Source organism: Nicotiana attenuata, chromosome 9 (genome assembly GCF_001879085.1).
Source record: "Nicotiana attenuata strain UT chromosome 9, NIATTr2, whole genome shotgun sequence".
Classification (NCBI taxonomy): Eukaryota; Viridiplantae; Streptophyta; class Magnoliopsida; order Solanales; family Solanaceae; genus Nicotiana; species Nicotiana attenuata.
In genome coordinates this window covers 43,670,619-43,687,031 of record NC_031997.1, presented here as the reverse complement: position 1 = coordinate 43,687,031, position 16,413 = coordinate 43,670,619, and the positions used below count along the sequence as shown (strand labels likewise).

The window sequence follows — 16,413 nt, the reverse complement described above, 5'->3', positions numbered from 1 at the left end:
CATATGGGAGGCTGAACTTGTCCCACATTTGTCCCCTAAATGTTGGTTCCCTTGTCTAAAAGTTGCTACTCTTGCTACCGACAACTTTAGCTTGCCTTTGTCCGAAATTTATGCACTTTAACCAAAAATATTTTTATCATTTGATTCTCCAAAATACCCACCCCACCCCACCCACCCACCTACAACCACCTACCCCACCACCCCACCACCCCACCTAAAGTCCCTTTGTCTACAAATTTCCCTTTACCTTTCTCTTTTATATAACAGCAACCTACAACTTGCAAAAAAAAACTCACCTTTTCTTGAATACAAATACAAGTGCATTACACATCTCTTCTATCAACTCAATCTTGAAGAATTAAGCAGCAATCTTGATCAAGAAAGTGTTTGGAAATTTTGCGACTTTGTATTTGAGGCTTATTAGTTTTAAAGAGGTTTATTTGGGATAATATCCAAGAATTATTTCGAGGGAAAAATGGAAAGTTTAGTGGCACATCAAAAAGATCTGAATCTCAAAGCAACTGAGCTTAGATTAGGTTTACCAGGGACAGAAGATCAAGAATCTGAACAAGACATCTTGTCAAATTCCAAGAATAACAAAAGGGCTTTACCTCAATCAGCTGAAGATGCAGAAGATTGTGAATCAAAGTCTAGTTCTGATGTCAAAACCCCACCTGTTTCCAAGTAAGTCTCAACTTTTTTTATTGATATAAAAATCTCAGCTTTTTTATAAGAAGGGCAGGCAGCCTGTGCACAAGGTATCCCACGTTCACACGGGTAAGTGATGAGATGTAGACAGCTCCTAATGTAAGTATTAGTGGCTGCTTTTAGGGCTCGGAACGCTAATCTATAGGCGGGGTGAAGCTATGGGCGGCAACGCTAGTCAGCTGAACACCTGTCGTCGAAAAATTATACTGTGTATAGGATAAAATATTACTTGCTATTGATAAAAAAAAAAATAGACTTTGAACGCCCGGCATAGCCAACTAGTGAAGGATGTTCAAATTTTGAACACCCTTATCGAATTTTCTGGCTTCGTTACTGCCTATAGATCACACAAAAACAACTTTCCTATTGCATCTAACCCTATCCTTCCAAAATAGGGATTGTTACATAAATAGCCGGACATATTTAATGTTTACTTTTTCTAGCCGGTATACATAGATTATATATTGATTATACATATATGGTACATGAATTATAAAACATCCGCCGGCTAGTTTAAGTTTAAAAGATTAGGTTTAAATCTTCTTTTTTGTAAGAAAGAAACACTAAAATATTTTGGCTAATGATTTCAGGGCACAAATAGTGGGATGGCCACCAGTGAGATCTTACAGAAAGAACAATATCCAACCAAAGAAAACAGAAACTGAATCTGGAATGTATGTCAAAGTTAGCATGGATGGAGCACCTTATCTTAGAAAAATTGATCTGAAAATGTACAAGTGTTATCCTGAACTGCTAAAAGCTTTAGAAAACATGTTCAAACTCACTATTGGTGAATACTCAGAAAGAGAAGGCTACAAATGTTCTGAATTTGCTCCTGCTTATGAAGATAAAGATGGTGATTTGATGCTTGTTGGTGATGTTCCTTGGGAGTAAGTTCTTCATTCTTGAACTTTTAATTACTCCTTCCGTTTCAATTTACGTGAACCTATTAGTCTGAAATAGATTTTACATAATTTCTTACAGAAAACATGTTATTTATATGTATAGATTCTAGGGTAATATACAAAATTGGCCATTCGGCAGAAACAAATTGCATTCGCTAGCCAAAAAGTGTGTATAATATGTATATTTTATGTATATAATATGTATATATATACAAAAAATTTATATTTTATCGGCTATTATTTTTGGAAGTGGCGATAAATATATATATATATTTTCCAAGATCTCTAATGTTTTTTTTTTTGAATGATATTGCAGAATGTTTATGTCTACTTGTAAGAGGCTGAGAATAATGAAAGGATCAGAAGCAAGAGGCTTGGGTTGTGGAGTATAACTATAATTGTTAATTCCCAAAATAGAAAGTTTGTACCTTTTCTATGTCAGGAGTAGAAGAGATGATGAAAATGAAGTTTTTGCTCTCTTGACACTAAAAAGAGAGTATTTTTCAAGCTTGGGTTATCGAGTTAGATGAATATGAATATTGAATTTTACATTTTTAGGTTATTATTATCTTGTAATTGAAACAGTTTTTCTCTGGACTTGCAACTAGGAGAAGTGCAAACAAGAAAAAAACTTACAGTTTATTTATTTTTGTTGTTTCTTTTTGGAGTTAAATGTTATATATACATAGCAGGAAAAACAAACCATGGTGGTTTAAAGATCCTGCAAATTTTATTTTATTTTCTGTTTGGAATTATCCCATCAAACATACACAAAGTGACTATGGTTTTCTTTTTTGTTGCTAAGAAAGCAATTGTACAAATTCAGTCATAATATTTCTGGTTCACAGATCTCAGCTGCTTTTTTTCTACATCTTGCAAACTCTTGTTTTTCCCTTTTGTTTCATATTAAACAGACATAGATCTCCACAACAATAACACATAAAAATTTCACAAGTGAGATCTTGGGAAGGTAGAGTGTACGCAAACCTTATCCCTACCTCAGAGGGGTAAAGAAGTAAAATTCCACAAGTGGGGTCTGGGAGGATAAAATATACGCAAATCTTACCCCTACCCCAGAGGGGTAGAGAGGTTGTTTTTGAAAGACCCTCGGCAATTTTACACAAGTGGGACCTCGGGATGGTAGAGTGTACGCAAACCTTACCCCTACCCCAGAGGGGTAAAGAAGTAAAATCCCACAAGTGGGGTCTGGGAGGGTAAAATGTACGCAAGTCTTACCCCTACCCCAAAGGGATAGAGAGGTTGTTTTCGAAAGACCCCCGGCTCAAGAAGATACATTAATCTCCGGTTCTCCACTGATAATAACAATTCTATTTGACTTGTATTGTTACCTTAGAAATATTAAGAGAATTACTACTCTGAATTGCCTCTACTTGTTATATGAGCCAAATTTTAAAACAAAAATGATGACTTTAGCAAATAAACCAAAAGGGAAAAGGGATTTTTTACCAAGATTGGAGAATTCTAAAACACTAATATAGTGAAACACCAGTATTTACATTCATTAGATAACAATACTTGATTTTTCAACTTGTTAACATAAGGCACCACCAAAGGATGTGGTGCAGTGGATGGGGCTGCTCCACCCTTAATCAGAGGTCTTGAGTTCGAGCCATGGGTATGGAAAATTCCTTGGTAGGGAGCGCTACCCCCCGAATGGGGCCCTACGCGGCGCGAATCTGGATATAGTCGGACTCCAATGCGGATATCGGAGATGGGAAAAAAAAAATTGTTAACATAAGGCAAAAGAATTCAAACAACACACTGAGAGTTGAAGGGAGGAAATTACAAGTCTATTTCATCTCTTCAATTCTGGTTAATTTAGCCAATTCAAGGCCAACATAGAGCAGCAAAACCAAGATTTTCAATGCTCCAAATAATCAAAATTAGTCTTTTTCCTACTTCTTTGGGTAGAATATTCAGAACTCATTATTCTGCTTAATTCAGATTCGCATTGCATAGGGCTCATTAAAAGAAATAGCACTTCCTACATAGAATTTCTCCATTCCTAGAGCTCGAATCCAAAGCTACAAGTCTATTTCATTCCTTCAACTCTGGTTTTTTATTTCTTTTTTCTCTGGTTAAGTAGCCAATTCAAGGCTAAATAGTGCAGAACCAAGATATTCAATGCTCCAAATCTTGAGAACTTTCCTTTTTTTTTTTTAATAGAATCATTTGATATTCAAAATTTATTGGTCCAATTAATCCAAATTTGCATCGTATAAAGTTTATTAAAGGAGATAGCGCTCTTTACCAAAGGTCTGGATGAAATTTGATAAGGGGTATCTTCTCCAACTCTTAGATGAAGGTTCAAAGATATGATCATTAATCAAATAATCAGGCCAGCAAAAATAATCTTCTCATATCCAATTTTCTTTACACAATAGCTGATATTTATAGATAATGTTCAATTTCAATAGTTATATTCAAAGGTGAACTTTTGTTTTTTCATAATTTAGAAATCCCTGAGGATCAACTGGACGCATTGGTGAATAATAAATTTATTCATCTACCATTTTTCACTTAAATAATATGCTTTTGTCTGCGATAAGATTCGAACTCATGGCTGCAAGAGGGGTGTTCAAACCGAACCGGAAAATCGCACCAAACCGAAAAACCAAACCAAACCGATTAAAAAACCCGATTAGGTTTGGTTTGACTTGGTTTGGTATTGAGTAAAAAAATCCGAACCAAACCGACATATAAATATATAAATTTTATTTATATTTTTAAGACTTTATAGTGAATTTTCTTTAGAAAATGTTGAAATATTTGGAATCCTCTCATGTATTAACCTTGAAATTGTAGATTAACGAAAAATTATTGTTAGACGACTAAGAAAATAACTATCATGTGTTACTAAAAAAATTCTCCCATAAAAATATTTTAATAGATCATATGTTTGTCAATTTTTTTCCATATTTACTAAACATATATTCACTTATCAAAGCTTTATCTATAATTTTAACAAAGTAAGATTGAAATAATATTCATGTAACAAAAAAACCCGAAAAACCCGACAAAACCGAACCAATCCAAACCGATATTGTTGGTTTGGTTTGGTTTTGATAAAATCCGAACCAACCCGGTCCATGTACACCCCTAGCTACAACTATTACAAAATGGTATATTGTACGCAACCTTACCTTACATTTCTGCAAGAGGCTGTTTTCACGGCTCGAAACCGTGACCTCCTAGTCACATGGCAGCACCTTACCAGTTACGCCAAAACTCCCCTTCCCATGCTACAAAACAAAATGCCTTTTAGTTTTTTTAAAGTTTTTCATTGGATTAAAACGCAAGTTCATTGGATTTAACTTCCAAGTACATTGATTAAGAATTTGGCAAGAAGTTTTAATTGTTTAAGAACAATCATAATACAGTCCACCTAAATTTTCTTTCATTTAGAAAAAGTCAAAGTTCAATATGAAATTATTAAAGCATAATTTTTTTTTCAATGCCAGACATGGTCAATGGTCAGAAATCAGAATTAGTGAAGTACATATGCAGAGAATGCATTAAAACTTAAGTCCTTAATTTAAGAAATCCACCACCATTAATGAACATGCCTATATTCTTGCCCTATTCTACACAGAGATAAGATTAATTGGCAAGTAAAAAAAAAAAAAAAAGATTCTCATTACAATGATTCATGTGATTAGATTTTAGTTTTGTTTATCAACTTGTCATTGTTTTTGTGGTATAATTTCTCTATTCATTGCATAATATGAGCTGCCTTAATTGCGCTCTTCAAAAGGCGTATTCATGATTTATACTTGATGAGTTCAATTTTCATATTTCGTTTTTTGCTAATATGAGTTTAAAACTTAAGATGTTATCTAAATTTTAATGAATTTTCACATATATTTGTGTACGCCTGTCTGTTTATATGTATAAAGAAACCGTGCATAAGAAGTAGTATCTTTCTTTATCTGCGCACATATTTATACAAAGCAACAAAATTTAAGATATGCGTTTTACATACAATTTCTTATCACTTAATCATAACTGTAAAGCTACGAGTTCATTTCTACTATTTGTTAGTATAAGTTTAGTAGATTTTTACACATAAATTTATGCTCCGCATTAAAAGTTATGAATTCAGTTAAACTCGTCACCTTAATACTATATACACCCCTGAGGATATGGGGAAAGAAAATTTATCTGCACCCGTATTTATACCAAGCAAAAAAATAAAAAATGCAAGATATGTGTTTTGCATATAATTTTTTATTACTTAATCATAATTAAATAGAGTAATTATATATATTCCCGCGCTTTTGACATAAGAATCCAAAGTTTTTCTTAAGGATCATGTTTGCTGGTTGGTAGACAGAAAACATTTATCGAATAATTAACACTAATCTTGAGAATCTTATTGAGCAATCAAGAAAATTCTTGTGCTTTGTAAATTATTTTAATGTTTGTAACGAATTTTCAGGCATAAAAATTAAGTTATCTTGGAGCCCTGTGCTGTGCACATAAAGCAAACAAAAGTTAACTAAAAAAATTAATTAAATAAGTTAACAACTTGATTATTACTATAATCTTAATCAATATCTCAAATCTTATTCTTCACTTACTGTCCAGATACATTTAATTAACACATGCTAAGGATGAGATTTACGAGGTAATGGTTACAATTGTTCACATTTCAGCAAACAATTAGACAGCAATTAAGTAAAGTAACCTTTTTAAACTAACTTTTTTCTTATTTTTACTATTTTTTAATATCTTATTCTTTTTAGAAAATCTCTACTTGTTTGGATGCTTTTAAGAAAAGATATGAAATGATTCACTTAAATTCAGTTAGCCTGCAAACATTTCCTATTTAAATCCCCTTTTGAATTCGATATAATGTACTCCCTCCGGTCCAAAATAAGTGATTTTTTGGATGTTTTCACACAAATTAGGAAATTCACCTTTTAGCATTAATTAGCAATGGAATTGACCATATTAACCTTTACTATCTCACATAAACACTCCTAACACATATTCCAACACTATTTACTTCAAGGACAATGTAGAAAAAAAACAATTAATTCATTCTTGAAATCTGGAAAAATCACTTATTTTGGACCATAAAAAAAAGGCCAAAAAATCACTTATTTTGGATCGGAGGGAGTAGTAGTAAAAAATATTTACACAATCAGATAAGTTAAAAGATAATTATAAATAACTCTATCTAATAAGCATTTGTTTGAAACGTATAATCAATAAAATGATAAACAACATATTATAGCACGTATACTGGTAATGTAAAGTTATATATATATATATATATATATATATATATATATAAACCAATAACAACAACAAATATAATCTCACATAGTAGGGTCTAGGGAGGTTAGTGCGTACTGCATACGCATTAGAGAGACTGTTTCCAATAGATCGTCGGTTCAAATAAGCAAAAGCACCACGTTAAAAAAAAAAAAAACAAGAAGCGCAACAGTGAGAAGCCATGTAAAAACAGCACAAACAACAATCCAATAATCAGGTGACCGTAAAAAAATAAATGACAGGTAGACATAGAAATTTAATGCCAACAGAATACTAATGTACGTACTAATACTACAGATATGACGGGGAAAACACTAAACTAATAGGCCCTATATATTATAAACCATTTAAAAATATAATTGTCATTGCACCGTGTACATAGAATGGTATCACTTTAGGGCAAAAGGGCATCGTTCAGCGGGTTGAACAAATTTTAAAACATTGTCAATTATAATATTAAATAATTATTATAAGTGTAAAAACTTGACAGGGCAAAAGTACCTTTTAATTAAACCTTCAGTACTTCGTCTGCAGAGTCAGAGCTGCATTATCTTATTTTTGGGTTTAATTATCTACTGTTTATCGACCAAAAAAGAAATCAAAAACACTTGGCATCCAATGTAGTAGGGGGTGTACACAGTAAACCGACAAACCGCACCAACCCGATAATCCGAGTCAAACCGAGAGAAAAAACCCGACTATGGTTTGGTTTGATTTGGTTTGGTGTTGGAAAAAAAAACCCGACCATAATTGGTTTGGTTTGGTTTTAACTAAAGAAAGTCAAACCGAAACCAAACCAATCCGACATTACATATATAGAAACTTTAGTTATATTTAATATATAAATATACTTATTGTGATGTAATTTATAAATATTTCTTAAACTTTTTCATAATTTTATCTTTTAAGGTATTTTTCAAGGTTGGACTTAGAATTTTTGGATGTTCCAATAAGTTTTATAGCCATTAATATTATTAACTTCAATAATGTTAACAAAAGTCCAAACCAAAATCAAATCAATATTAATGCTAACAAAAGACATTCAATTCAATACTACGAACGGCAATGTATTGAATATCTATTTTTTGTTTTGCAATAATTTAGATAAAAATGCATAATATATTTTTATTTTTTCTTTAGCGTTTAGTCATGTAATTAATACTCCCTTATAAGTCTACTTATTTTAGCATGACTTTGTACTTTTAGATTATGTTTATTTTTACTATGGCATTTTAATTAGCAATATTTATATTACATAATTTTATTGTCCTTATTGTTGAATATTTTAGGATAATGCCATGACACCTCTCATATTTTGTATTATTTTCTTGGAAAATACCGTATATAGTTGTATCTTACTATGATTAAAGAAATATTTTGAGCACAAGTTATTTGTTTTGTGCTACAAAGATTTTACTGGAAAAAAAAAAATCAAATAACCCGAAAACCCAAAAAGCCGAGAAAACCCGAGAGTGAAAAACCCGAGTTTTATTGGTTTGGTTTGGCCTTTAGATTTAATAACCCGATACAATTGATTTGGTTTGGTAATTGCAAAATCCAAACCAATCCGACCTATGTACACCCCTACAATGTAGCAATAACTGAATGCTTTGAACACCCAGAAATTGAACAAAAGGTTACAAAAAGAGATAGGACAAGCAAGATATGAATATTGTGGCATAAAACAGAAGACTTTGCCTTACAGATTGCAATTTTTTTTAATCTGTCCAAGCTTTGGTGGACAAAGTTATACCGGTAGGAGGTGACATGTATCTCGTAAAATTAGTCAAAGTGCGTGTAAATTGTTCCGAATACTACAGTTAGCAAAAAAATTTGCGAAACTTTAAGCATTCTGGGTAAGCAGGGGCAGAAACAGAATTTTCATCAAGAAAATTCAATATATACACAACCCAGTAAAATCCCACAAGTGGGGTCTAGAAAGGATAGTGTGTACGCTAACCTTACCCCTACGCCGCGGGAGTAAAGAGACTGTTTCCGAGAGACTTTCAGCAAATACATACTATGTATAAATAACAAAAAATTTGATCGTTCAGACGAACCTCACTTAGTCCTCTAGCTCCGCCCCTGATTGTAAGTTTGTTTGTTTCCTTTTTGCTCATACTGAGTTGTTAGAATTAACGCACAAACGTCCATGAATTAAGGAATTTTAATCCGTGAAATGTGTGTGTGTATTGTCACTTTTATTGTTTGTCTTTAAATACACTTAATTTAATTGTGAAAAATAAAAGTGACGTATTTGGAAATTTTGGTGTCTTAACAGCTGACACTAAATAAACATTTCTTTCACCCCTTAGGAGAAAATTGGGGGAGGCAATGGTGTAAGAGGCTGGAGAATAAAGCAGTGATTACACCACTAAAAAGAAGACTATCAAACAGATGTTATTCAAACAGATGTAGCCTCAACAAATTTTCTATCTAATTCTTGAAATACAGAGGCATTTCAATTGTCCTCAAACTGAACTCTGCTACAAACAAGCTGCAACATTGTATTGGCAACTATAGTAACTTGATTCAAGCCTGAAAATTTGAAAACAAGCAACCAGTTAGTTATGAATAAAAACTGAAACATAAGTCAAAGGAGTGTTTAAAGATGGTAGATACAGTCTAAGAACTGCATTTTGTACTGAAGGTGGTAAACTTATGTACAGCAGTATTCAAGAACTAGGCTAAGATGCACTAAATAAATTTCTATATATTTATCTGGCATTCTATGTAGAAGTAAACCCCGGACAAGACCTACCAAGTAACAGAGAATACCACAAAGGGGTCGTTTGATTGGCAAACAAGTTATCCCATGATTAATTATCCCGGGATTAGTTATCCCACCCTCCCATAGGGATAAAAATAACACTACAATCCCAGGATAACTAATCCGCGATTTTACTCCAACCAAACGTGGGATAAACTCATCTTTAATTTAATGCCGGGATTAATTATCCATTATCCCTCGTACCAATCAGGCCCAGAGAGTCTAATTTGAACCCACCTATATAGATATATTATTAGTATCTATTATTTCAACAATAAAAAGAGGCATTTGACACATGAGGAGAAAAGAGGAAAGAAAATGCATTTGACAGATGCTTCTTCCATTATACCTTTTTTAAGGGTAAAGCCACACAGTACTTTACTAACAGAGAAGAACAGCATAGCATGAAATAATTCATTCCTCAAGAAACTGACCTTCATGCACGAAAGGTCAAAAACAGCAAGGCCTAGGAATGGCATTATTAGCACCAACACAGAAAGATGTAGACCTTTATTTAAAGGTACGAGGACACAACAGCATGGGGCAAAATATACTTCCACAACACTGAAATACACAAATTCAACAACCTGCTGTACACAAGTTCACCACTTCTGACTCTGTCTGTGCATTCATGTTTTGAACCCAACATAAATTGAACAGGATAATTCTCAAAATTTTACCAACATTGAAGACTTCAACTTATTGTTCACTTTAGTCTCATGTTTTTGGGGCGTCTCCAGCATGTTAGGTGCCACAAGGCCAAAGGAGGACATAGTTAACTAATAAGTTGGCCAAGTGTGCTTGAAATTGAGTATGCATAATGATAATCAGGAAGGAAAAGCCACATTGGATTCAAAAGTAACAACCTGTTGTTTTTTCTTCTTTGGTCTTCTCTTTCTTCGGGGTTTTCGAGCATCAGAGTTAGAGCTGATATTGCCACTGTTGCCTGTGAGTGAATCTGCAGATCTTCCTTTTCTGAAGGCAGATCGATCAATGCTATCTGATGTGTTGCTGGATGTTGACATATCACGAAAAGATGATTTCTTACTTGTAGATCCTCCAAACCGTGATTTTTTATTTACCGAATGACTAAATGATTTGCTTGAAGGACGAGGTGGTGGCATTAGAGCACGGGCAGATATTTGCCTCTGCATACACCATTTCAAAAGTAAGGGACTACGTTGAATATTAAATTCCAAAGTCAATGTTCAGTAGGAAAAGTAGAGAATTCCACTTGATAGACCTGATTTTTTTCATCGCTGGACATGCTAGAAGCTGCTTTCCCTGATGCACTAGAAGCTTGTTCTCTGCAATAAAAAGCATTAGAGTTCTCCCTATAATGACCAACAAGAACAAGGGCTTAAAAAGAGTTCCATACTGAAGGCTTCATGCAAATTGATCATTATCTGAGCATTAATCACCTTCTAGAGACCCCAGAGGGAACGCCAATTTTATCCTCTTTTAAGAAGTGGGAGGTGGACCTAACTAGTCAGGGATTCAGGCATAGTTATGCTGTTTGTTTGTTTTAAGAAAATAAAATAAAGAATCTAGAACGAAGTGTTGACAAGTGGAGTCCATGTGAATCTTGCACCTTTTATTGGTTTCCGTCTCCCTACTCCCTTTTATTGAGTTTTAGGAGAAGATCGATTTTTATTCCCTGCTTCATTCCATTGAGTTTTAGAAGAGGATGGATATACCAGCTTTGAATTGGAACTTAACTAGTACTACCTTCACTGCAAGCTCATTCTATGTTTTACAATCTAACACTAATTATTCATCAAACAACATTACGAGAAAATTCATGACCCTTGATATAATGTCATAATTCCCCCTTGCACACATTTATAGACTTCAGTCCATCTTCCCAAATAAATCTTTGACTCAACACAGAATAATTACTAAGTTCTGCAAGCATGAAGTGAACAGCATTAGTAGTTTTTAAGGACAAATCAATACCTTGCACTTTTATCAGTCAACTCGTCATCAGCATCATCACTTGAGCTTCCACTTTCAAAGAAATCATCGCTGCTTAAATCCAGAAGCCCATCATCTTCGCTCCCTGTTTCTGTTAGGAAAGGCAAGCAGAGGGGTCAGTTCGAGTCGGTGGAAACAACATAGCCAATACTGAATTTGAAATTAACAAGCACACCAATGAGAAGAGCAACTTAACTTCCGTCTAAAAGACTATCTTTAAATATTGAGCACAATAAGGATATTTCATTCCTGCACCTAGCTGCCATTTATCCATCTATTAAAGCCGACTGAAGATCCCTATGTTGCAGCTTCTGACATAACGTCCATCTCCCACTCTCAAATTTGCTAACCTTTTTCTTTTTTTTGACAAGGATCAATTTTGCTAAAATCGTAGGAGCTTCTTAAAAGTAATTTCTTAATCCAAGCCAATAATACGTCCTAATGTTACGTCCAAAAATTATGCCAAGATATTTCACGGAAGCTAACCAAGATTTTTTTCACAAGTCATCATTCAGAAGCATGGACGAAAATATCTGATTAAATGCCTATAACAAAGTAACACTACATAACCATCAACTAAAGTACACGTTTTTCTATAAAAAAGAATTTAATTCCCCAAATACCAGTAATTTAAGCCTCTTGCTCACATGTTTCATAAAACTGATAATCTTGCAGATATTAAAATTTAAAATGATTAACACAAGAAAAAGGAAAGATTCATTTAGTCCTTTTTTATCTGAAAAAGAGGATCCATTAAGTTTTGATGAGGACGTGAGGTTGATAACTTAGTAGCTAAGGTAAGATAAAATCAGCTTACATATCTGCGCTGTAGTGTTTTATTAGTTACAGATTTTGACCATACCAGGTGCTGCAATAAGCATCATTAAAACAAAAGGAACTCTATGCGGAGCTAGTCAAAACTAATGTGAACTACAGACCAGAACAACAGAGTACCTTCCAAATCCTTTCCACTTGCGGCAGCAGCAACTATACTGGCTTTAATTTGCTCACGTAATTTACTTCTTCTGTCAACAATATCTTGCTCGTCACCTCCCGAAAACAAGGACACATATTTCTCATTCTTGGGAAAGAACTGCGATTGAAATAGCACTTCGTTATCAGAGTGAGAAGACAAAAATGGCTAATTATGTTTACACTTAAACTAGCAAAGAAGTCATAAGTTCTATTGTATTATATGAGAAACCATTCCTAAAAGATAGATTTCAGAGTTAGCCATTACAGCAGGTGATCTCTGCATTAGCAAATTCCTAATGGAACAAATGGCCCCAAATCTAGGCTAACTATCGCATCTTCATCAATATGAAAGAGACACATTGAGATGATAAGAGGACACTAGCAAAAAGCAAATGTCATCAACAATAATATTCAGAAGAAAACACTTGACTTTATCCTTCTCATTAACTTCTTTCTTTGGAAAGAAAATAGACTAAATTCTAAATCTTGGATGAGAAAAAGTAGAAAACTGCTTCAGTGAAAAGATAATTACAAAGATCATTATAGTGAAAACAGAGTTGAACTCCACTGGAGATGGAAACCAAAGAACACAAGAAACAGGTAAACTAATCAGAAGCTCACCCGAACATATTCAAGGTCCTCTTTCAATTTAGCAAGTTGTTCAGCAATTTCTGTTTCTTGCGCCTTACCAGATGAAGTGCGCTGCTGTTTCTCCAAACGTCTTATTCTTCTCTCAATCTTTCTTCTCTCTGCCAATAAATGGAAGCTCAACGAATCAATTCTGACACTAAAGCACAACATTTTTGAAGCATATTTAAATTTATAAAGCATAGGAGAAGTTACTAACCAAAAAACTTAACCTTCCTGTTGTGAAGAAATATTTTGCGTTCCACAGCCAGACGATTGTGAAGTTCTTGTTGCTTTTTGAGTTCGTCCAACTTCTGTTTTTGAACTTCTCTAATTTCAGGAGGCAGATCCTGGAAACATTAGCCGGTTACTATGTTTTTCAGCAATTTTTCACTCAAATCTTATACTACCTCAGGTTTAAAGACTAAAAATGCTATTTTTTATGATGGTGGTGTCCGGGCCAGCTTGCTCGCACCTCGACTATTCCACCGGGTATCTGCTATCTCTCACCAGCGCAAGTACCGGATAGTTCTATCCACCAAGCTTAAGCAGATGGGAAGAAACTAACTAGTGTTTTTGCCTCTACTGGGATATGAACCTAAGACTTCAGTGACTACTAGGCCACACATAGGTTGACTAAAATTGCTAAATAAACGTGTAGGTTAGCTGTATGTCACTTGAGAGAACTTGAAGTTAGAGATGGCTGATACCAAGCAAATAACTTTGCTTTAAATCTATTTAATGCAAACCCACATTTGAGTCTCGGGTCAAAATGCTTGTCTGGGAAACAAAACTTATTACAAAATTTACAGGTAGATAATTATGAATTCAAAGTGGTACATGGACACCACAGCATAACACTTAAAATGTGAAAAAATGTCATCCATAATTATCCGACATATTAATACAATTAGTGGGAATACCATAATCATTAGATTGATGTCATACTTGATTTAACAAAAACATAAATATAACTATATCCCAACTAACCAATTAACTACTTCTCGATCCCAAGTTAGTTGCGGTCGGCAATATGAATCCACCATATCCATTACGTTGTCTTATCTAACTGTTATCTAACTTATGTGATGGAATAAAATTGCTTGGTAAAAAAAAGATTTATTACAAACACTAGTTTGTTGCTCATGTCTGATAGAAGGCAGGGCCAAAAAAGTGTATCAGTTATTGGGTGCAAAATTAGTCATCCCTACACTTAGTAGTTTGTTCCAGCAATCGATGGGTAATCACAAATCCTTCCTGGAAGATGGTAGGAAAACAAATAAATTGTAAATTAAATGACAAAAACTAAGCATCCTATTACTCTTTACTCCTATAATGTTGAAGTTTGTCCAAATCTATAAGTTTCATTTGTTTTGTATTTACAACTTCCATCTCTGTTTATTTCCAGATACTAACCACAATAGCTTGTTTATGATATTAATTAGGCAAGTAACAGTGGTTTTGGGAGCTTTATTTGTCTTCAAAATCAACCTTCTCAACTGTTCTCTTTGCTTTTTCACTCTCTAAAGAACATGGTTGAAACAAAAAGGATTTGTCTTTTGACGCTTAAGCTAATTAAAAAAACGACAGATAAACAACAAGAAAGTTGAGCAAAGACAACAACTTTAAGCAACTCCATTGCTATGCAACTGCTAGTTAAGTTAAAGAGTGCAAACACCACCAAGATATATCACTTCTGCAACCAACTCTAATCAAATTTAAAATTACATTTTGCATCACAAAGCAATAACTCCAAATAGCACACAAGGAAATGAACTTCATCAAGAATCAAAAGCACATTTAACAGAGACAAAAATAAAAGGTTATTTTCTAAATCCATCTCTGTATAAAAAGTTCAAGCTTTTTCTGAGGATTTAGCATTAAACAACCTCATTTCATGGCACTATAGTATAGTTAGAATGCACCATTACTATTTTGAAGTCAAACAGTAGCTTCTTTAACTAACTTTTTAAATAGTATACAAAATTGCTACTGTAGGATTTTACATACTTTCTAGATACCTAATATTTATCAACAAAGAAATAGAAAAAATCACAGAACTAGGAACAAAAAAGGAGAGAAAAGGGATAAATATATATACTTTGCGGAGCATGCGTTCGATGGAGCGCATTTGATTCTTGATAGAAACAGCCTTAGCCTTAGGCTTTGACTTCGACTTGGATTTCTTATCAACAGCTAAAGATTTAGGTTTGGGTCCTCGCCGGTTTCTATTGTTAGCGGCGTCAGGGATTTTCCGTTTCCCATAACCACCATGCCCCATAATAATATCGAAACAAAGGGCGGTATTGAAATTGGAGCAATTCTTTTCTATAGAAGAAGCCTCAGCTGTGGAGCAGACATTGTGCGACAACAATGGAGTTTTAGGTTTGGCTCCCTGCTGTTTTTCCTTTTTTCTTTTCTTCACCTTTTCTTTTTGAATTCTTTTTAATGAAGAATTAACCTATTTTCTTTTTTAACCTTTTTTTTATATTGAAGAATTAACCTAAATAGTAATCATGTATAATTAATTTATAATTTATATGTTTCGGTTAAGAAAGGTAAATTGCAAAGCCAATCGACTCTTTTGTAAAGATCCCCTTTTTAATTAGAGGTGGTGCAAATCAGTATTGGAATAAATAGACTTACCGCGATTGATGAGGAAATGGTACGAAAATAAATATTTGTATTTTATTATTAGATTTCTTTCGTGTAAAAATAACGTTTTAGTTTACCTAACGTACAATGAGACCCTGCAAACATACCGACAAGAGTGGTTACGTTTAAAAATAAATTACGGATGAATTATAATACAAAGTTGGGATTAATAATGTAGACGTTGTAATGCATAAGATTATCTTTCAAGGAGCGTTTGGTTCTTTGTACTGGAAACGGAAATGAGATATAGAATAAATAAAATTTAAAATATGAGCTTAATAAAATTAGAAAGGTGTTGATGATGGGTTTTAGACTTGTCAAATGGGTCGGGTCAACCCACGAACCGGCCCCACTGTTTGACCCACTGAACCGGACCGGACTCGAACCGGTAGCTGACGGGTCAACCGGCCTGGACCAGCTCACACACACACACATACATACATATATATATATATATATATATATATATATATATATATATATATATATATATATATA

General features: G+C 33.7%; 2 protein-coding genes across 2 annotated transcripts; one reads left to right on the top strand and one right to left on the bottom strand.

Annotated features, from left to right (window-relative positions):
• LOC109232334 (auxin-responsive protein IAA4) lies at nt 250-2,460 on the top strand. The gene is made up of 3 exons (XM_019398066.1): nt 250-684; nt 1,299-1,598; nt 1,930-2,460. Exons 1-3 carry the CDS (start codon nt 476-478, stop codon nt 2,003-2,005), a joined length of 585 nt encoding a protein of 194 aa, XP_019253611.1. The 5' UTR covers nt 250-475; the 3' UTR covers nt 2,006-2,460.
• On the bottom strand, nt 9,203-15,697 carry LOC109232333 (rRNA-processing protein EFG1). The gene is made up of 8 exons (XM_019398065.1): nt 15,362-15,697; nt 13,481-13,610; nt 13,255-13,382; nt 12,613-12,751; nt 11,641-11,749; nt 10,928-10,991; nt 10,551-10,832; nt 9,203-9,452 (listed from the first exon to the last, which is right to left on the bottom strand). Exons 1-8 carry the CDS (start codon nt 15,539-15,541, stop codon nt 9,447-9,449), a joined length of 1,038 nt encoding a protein of 345 aa, XP_019253610.1. The 5' UTR covers nt 15,542-15,697; the 3' UTR covers nt 9,203-9,446.

Excerpts from the sequence above, each read along its gene's own strand:
- LOC109232334 (XM_019398066.1), top strand. The coding sequence starts at position 476 with ATGGAAAGTTTAGTGGCACATCAAAAAGATCTGAATCTCAAAGCAACT. Across the intron at positions 685-1,298 it reads AAAACCCCACCTGTTTCCAA|GGCACAAATAGTGGGATGGC; the intron begins GTAAGTCTCAAC and ends TAATGATTTCAG. Across the intron at positions 1,599-1,929 it reads GTTGGTGATGTTCCTTGGGA|AATGTTTATGTCTACTTGTA; the intron begins GTAAGTTCTTCA and ends ATGATATTGCAG.
- LOC109232333 (XM_019398065.1), bottom strand. The coding sequence starts at position 15,541 with ATGGGGCATGGTGGTTATGGGAAACGGAAAATCCCTGACGCCGCTAAC. Across the intron at positions 12,752-13,254 it reads AGGACCTTGAATATGTTCGG|TTCTTTCCCAAGAATGAGAA; the intron begins GTGAGCTTCTGA and ends TTTCAATCGCAG. Across the intron at positions 10,833-10,927 it reads CCAGCGATGAAAAAAATCAG|AGGCAAATATCTGCCCGTGC; the intron begins GTCTATCAAGTG and ends TGGTGTATGCAG.